This window comes from Carassius auratus, chromosome 14 (assembly GCF_003368295.1).
Source record: "Carassius auratus strain Wakin chromosome 14, ASM336829v1, whole genome shotgun sequence".
NCBI classification, from domain to species: Eukaryota; Metazoa; Chordata; class Actinopteri; order Cypriniformes; family Cyprinidae; genus Carassius; species Carassius auratus.
Genome location: NC_039256.1, coordinates 27,992,773 through 27,998,772, shown reverse-complemented (window position 1 = coordinate 27,998,772; position 6,000 = coordinate 27,992,773). Strand labels below are relative to the sequence as shown.

At 37.8% G+C, this 6,000-nt stretch overlaps 1 protein-coding gene across 1 annotated transcript in view; it reads right to left on the bottom strand.

Moving 5' to 3' along the window:
- Positions 1 to 4,010: 4,010 nt before the first annotated feature.
- Positions 4,011 to 6,000, bottom strand: part of LOC113114215 (39S ribosomal protein L11, mitochondrial) — a 28,945-nt gene continuing 26,955 nt past the window's right edge. The window contains exons 5-6 of the mRNA XM_026281053.1: positions 5,509 to 5,668; positions 4,011 to 4,214 (exon numbers count right to left, since the gene is read on the bottom strand). Coding sequence (XP_026136838.1) covers positions 4,106 to 4,214; positions 5,509 to 5,668 — 269 coding nt within the window. The 3' untranslated portion in view covers positions 4,011 to 4,105. The remainder of the gene's footprint in view (positions 4,215 to 5,508; positions 5,669 to 6,000) is intronic.

Sequence of the window (6,000 nt, the reverse complement as noted above, 5' to 3'; positions counted from 1 at the left end):
TTAGTGCCCCCCACACACACACATAATAATAATAAATGGGAAGCAAGAAGAAAAATGCATTATCCCTATGTATTCAGTATATATCACGATATGACATATTTTCAACATCTACCTTCTAAATAAATTGAAGCACTCTAGAAGTAAATCAATCAATCATTAAGTTGCAGCAAGAGTTGCCAGTAAATGACGGTCCTCATTTTAACAATTCAACTACCTGGAAAGTCTTTTCCATGAAGTCTTCACTTGAGTGTTCTCAATCTTAAATTGCTGCCCATTTGGTTACAGACTCATCCTCTTGAGTTCTTTGAAGTGAAGCAGACATTATCTGCAGCTCAATTGCATCTTAGCATCCATTCAGCTAATGGGGAGCAAGCTTCTTCTAATGTTGGGTATTTTCTAGAAAATTGTTCAAATGTAGACATATTCAAGAAGTAGGCCTAATTCTTTCTGACAATTTTACATGTAGTTCCATACTGCAAATAAATATTCATACTGAAATTTACGTGAACCGAGTCTGTTGCCTACTGTTTAAAGCTACAGAATTTATTGCAATATATAAAAAATGATTTTGTTATTTTGTACTGTTGGTCCCCTAATAATGTCAATCAATATTTGGCATCAAAAAACATAATATGCCTGTTTGTAACTCCCCTCATGTGAATGCTCTGTTTGAATAGGTGTGGCTGATTGTAGACTAGGAAGTAAAGGAAAACTTCTATGATTGGCCAAATGTTTTACAGCCCTACATTCTCCATAGATGGACACTGCTGTGATTTAGTTAAAACGCATAAATATTCATTATGTAGTAATGATCTGTAACAGACGTGAATAAATAAAACCAGTTAATGTTGCTCATACTTGTGTGGTGCGACAAATTGTGCAATGCCTGTAAATGCATCTGCGGGTAAATTTAAGGGAACAAAGGACCAAGTTCTTACTGATGCGGTCTGGACTCATTAAAAATAAGTTCATCCACTCTTTCCTTATGTTGTGATCAGAAGGAAGGCAATGCAAACACTGTTTTTCCTCAACTTGCCATTGCACAGCGTCTTATATTTCTTATTCGCCCTTTCCTTTATTTAAACAACATGCAAGAATTGATGGACGGGTCTAGACAGGTAGTGACGTAGAAGCAGGTCTTGATCTTCTTCTTTGAGGCAGTGTTTAGTCACATTGTGACATCAGAGTTGTCCATTCCACATGTCGTGTTGGCAGAATGGCTTCAATACAAGCTGTTTTTAGACTAACAAGAAAGTTTTGTTTTTATTGTACAGTGACCTCTTATATGTGAAAATATCAAGGGAATTTTGGTTCCTCAGTTCATGGCCCCTTAAAAACAGTTTTGAGGAATATTTAAAAATATGTTTTTTTTTTTCAGCTGAATAATTGTCATGTTGTTAAGAGGTTAAACTACAGTACGAATCCACTAAACACACTGTACCTCTCCCAGCCTCATTTTCATTCCTATTAAAAAGAAACATTGCGCTAGCCTGACTAAAGTCGGTGCTATATTTTTGCAAGTACTGCTCACTGCAGAGCCAAATTAACTCCAGCTCCACCTCTCTGGATATCCAGCTCCACCTCTGTGTGAACTAATGGGTGAAGTTAGGGTGTGGTTTGGTGTCTAGTTCCACCCATTACATACAGAGAGGGGGCGATAGAGCTCCATCTCCTCCTATTTGGCTCTGCAACAAGCACCATCTCCATGTGGGGTCCTGTATGTTGTACTTTCTGCAATATTCAGAAGTTAGTGTAGTGTGAGGTTCACTACAGGTGTATAATAATGAAGAGGGGTTGAATTACATAACACCAAATCTCATTTGTATAGCAAAAACGCACTGCGGATCTTACAAGACCACATGACCATGTCTGGAAAAGACTCTAAACCCCTAAAGGGCTTATGTGAGATTCTGCACTTTGACAAGCTTCATCTAATGCATAAGATACAGATTGTGATGTTCTTTGCCCTCTACAAACACCAAATATAACAGCCATCTCTTGATAAGAGCATCAAAGCGGGGGCATGGGGGGGATTGTGGTTGGGGACAAGAGGCCAGATGAGAAATCACATCCTTTTTATGTTATCATCTCTCGTCCTTCTCTGTTCTTGTGAAATTGCAGTCAGCGACATGGAGAACACTCTGTCACTGAAGCCTGGATAGTGTGCGGTCACCACAATCTTGTTCAAATCAGAGACAGTCTACTGTGGTACTCACTGAGAGAAAAATCTCTGCCCTTCATTCACTTTCGACAAGCGTTTGGAAAACAATCACAAATGCACTTGACTTTAAGGAAAGTGATTTGACAGTGCTTGTAAAGTCACTGGGTCAGACGGGCTACTCAATCACAGACCCAAATTACATCCATTATACATTTTCCCTTTGCCTACACAGCCTGACACTTCCAAGGTTTCTTTCCCAAGCTATATCTCAATAGTCAAGTCTGTATCCCAACATACCATTGTGATGTTTATGTTTATATATATATATATATATATATATATATATATATATATATATATATTGCTGTAAATTTTACTCACCCTCAGGCAATCCAACATGTAGACGAGTTTGTTTCCTCATCTGAACAGATCTGGAGAAATTTAGCATCACTTCACAATGGTTCCTCTGCAGTGAATGGGTGCCGTCAGAATGAGAGTCTAAACAGCTGATAAAAATCACAGTAATCCACATTACTTAAACATTTCTTCTGGCTAAAATACAAATCCTCTAGCCATAATATTTATTTCTTTAGGGAAAATGTTGTCTCATCTGAATCAGGAGAAATATTGAGGCTCAAGCACTGTTTGAAATTCGATTTTGATGTGAGATGAGATGACAACAGAAGACACATTATTATGGATTATGAACTCAGATACACTGGATAATGCCTTGATGGATTTGTTCCTTACAAACAAGCAGCTTTCCGCTTAACAAAATATGGATTACTGTGATATATTTATCAGCTATTTGGATTCTTCTTCTGACGGCACCCATTCACTGCAGAGGATCCACTGGTGAGCAAGTGATGTAATGCTAAATTTCTCCAAATCTGTACTGATGAAGAAACAAACTACTACATCTTGGATGACCTGAGAGTGAGTACATTTTCAGCAGATTTTCATTTTTGTGCGAACTATTCCTTTAATGTCTTTATACCTTTTGCTTGCATTTAGCTGATAACAGCTGGGCAATATTATGGTTTACATTTTGCAACAATATAAGCAATCAAGCGTTTATTATATGCTACATTATATATCACTTTATGTGAGTAGAGTGTATATATGCAGGTAAAGGTTGTATTATAAGCTAAAGCTGTTAATGTTTGCGAATAGAGTGCTGCAGCTGTGACGTCAAAACCCAGAAGACTAATTCGTCTTTGGTTCCCTTGAGATTTTTCCTATGGGTTTTTATAAAGGGAGTTTCAAATCCATGAATAAAATAAGGTGTGTGGTAAACTGCACACACTCACACCCCAATCGGTCTTACATAGATTATAAACATATGTTTTTTAAAAGAAACATAACTGCTTAAAAAAATTCATGTTTTCATTATGGGTGTGTATAATTTACTATGTAGAGCAAAACATCCAAGTATTGTACATTTGTATTTACCACAGATCTTAATTATTGTAAAAATAAATCTGAACAGAGCCCAAATCTACATGTACAGAACCCCAAAGCTAAATACGTATATATAGTGTTAAAAATATCCTTATTTGTCAATGCATTTCAGCCTTTGTCACAGTGTTGCCAAAGGGCAATCTACTTCAGCAAAGATGTCAGAAGACACAGCAGCTATAAAAAACCCTGTACTTTTACCCAGAGATAGTTAGGAGAGATGGGTAAGCCGATGGATGTGAGAAAGAGTAGGTGAAAGTGGCTCAGAGGCCTAAAAAAAGCCTGTAGGAGGCAGAGAGGAAAAAAAGGGAGAGTGGGGGAGGTACAGAGTAGTCAGGAGGCAGGACAGATTCAACAATGAGAGATACTGAGAAAAAAATAGACTTCAGTAGATCTGGATGCAAATGAGCTGCATTTTATTAGAAAAACACATCCATGTGAACGGGGGTTTCGTATTGATAAACAACTTTAGCACACAGCAGCTCTTCATTTCTTCTTAACTGCTGCTGCTGCCTCAGCGGCTGCTGCCTCGGCTTCTGCCTTCAGTCTCTCCTCACGCTCTCGGAGAAACTCCCCGTACTCTTCTGGTGACAGGCTGACAGAGGGATGACAGGAGAGGAGAGGGGGAGTATCGTGAGGGTGACAGAGAAGACGGAGATTAGAGGCATATCAACAAATACATCTACATTACATTTCAAACATTTCTAGCCATCGATTGAAATGCAAGGCGAGCATTGCGGTTCCCTCATGCACAAATGATGGGTCTGGGCATTTATGCCTCAGTGACATGGTTCATTTATTAAAGAGGTTCGGTTTAAGAAAAGACACGACTCTGCTAAGAGAACGGGCTGCTTTTTTTGCCTGTCTAAATGTTGGCAAATTTCACTGGCTCAATGACATTTGATGTCGCAGAGATTGAGGATATAGAAAAGGCTCGGGTAGCTGTCAAGCAAACACTCCTCTAATGAATAGTTTCAGTACATGAGATAGCAGCATCCCTTACAATTTCTCAGCGTTATTAAGGCATTAATTATACAAAACATGAATTTTATGATTCATTTTTAAAAGGCTGCAGATCAAGCGCAATTCTTAACAGTGAGAAATGACATATAATTCCAAACGAGCACGAGAACTGAAGTCATCGGCGAGCGTGTGAAGTAAGACTTGATTTATTCAGCCATTATTTATTCACATCTCTTATTAAGGTCTTCACTAGGTGGTGGGATGTCTGCAATATTTATACAAGGAAAAGATGGATGTTTAAAACTCACAGTGGAGACCAGACATGCAGAAAACACAAAAGATGCTTGAAAATTGTTTTTAATATAAATCATGCCTACGAATGCATTTCTTAATAAAACTAATATTTCCATTAATTTCTTTTAAAAAGGGATATACTACCTGAATATCTGAAAATGGCAAGATTTGTAATGCTTTTGAGAGAAGTCTCACCCAGGCTTTTATTTGATAAAAAAAAATACAGTATTGTGGAACATTGCTACAAATTAAAAAAAAAAAATTTAATATAATTTTAAAATGTAATTTATTCCTGTAATGTTAAAGCTAGATTTCAGTGTCACATGTCCTTTGGAAATCATTCTAATATGCTGATATATTAATACTTAATTAAATAATATAATTATAATAAATGTAATTAAAACTGATTAATGATCAATTGAATGCATCCTTGATTAATACAATGACTCATTCTTATTATACTCGACATTTTTGGCTATTACATAATTCTTGTACCTTTATTTTTGTTATTCTGTAGCTTTGAAGACTTTGCTTATGTTCTGCATTGTGAAAAATGGCAAGAATGAATCTATCCAAACGCTGTATTGTGTGTTGTGAAGAATGCAGTAGAATGAAGTTTAAAGGACTCTCACTCATTGACGACTTTGATGCCGAGGGATCTGGCTGAACCGATGATGCTCTTGACAACGTTCTGCATAGAGATGTCTCGCAACTTAAAGCTGTCATCCTGTGATTTGACCTGTGCGATCTCATATACAGCCCTCACCGTCACCATACCTGCGATCTCATGCCCTGAGTGGAGGAACATGGGGGAGGGAAAAGAGAGGAACAGGTGATGAGGAGCAGTAGCACAGAAAGAGAAACCAGCAGGAGGTGTGGTTGGCCATGATTGAGAAAAATGGAAGTTGAGATGGAGTGAAGGGGAGAGGTAACGGAAAGAGAGGGGAAGGGGAAAGAGTGGGCGCACAAGAAAGAATAATTGAGCTGGAGTGAAACGTATGAAAATGAAGCAAATCCATAATTCTCTTTTTTTAACATGCCACCTTCACCGCAGCGCTCCCCTTAGTAATTGCACAGCTCTCCACCAGTGCAGCTCATCATCAATATATCATCAGTCAAAAAAT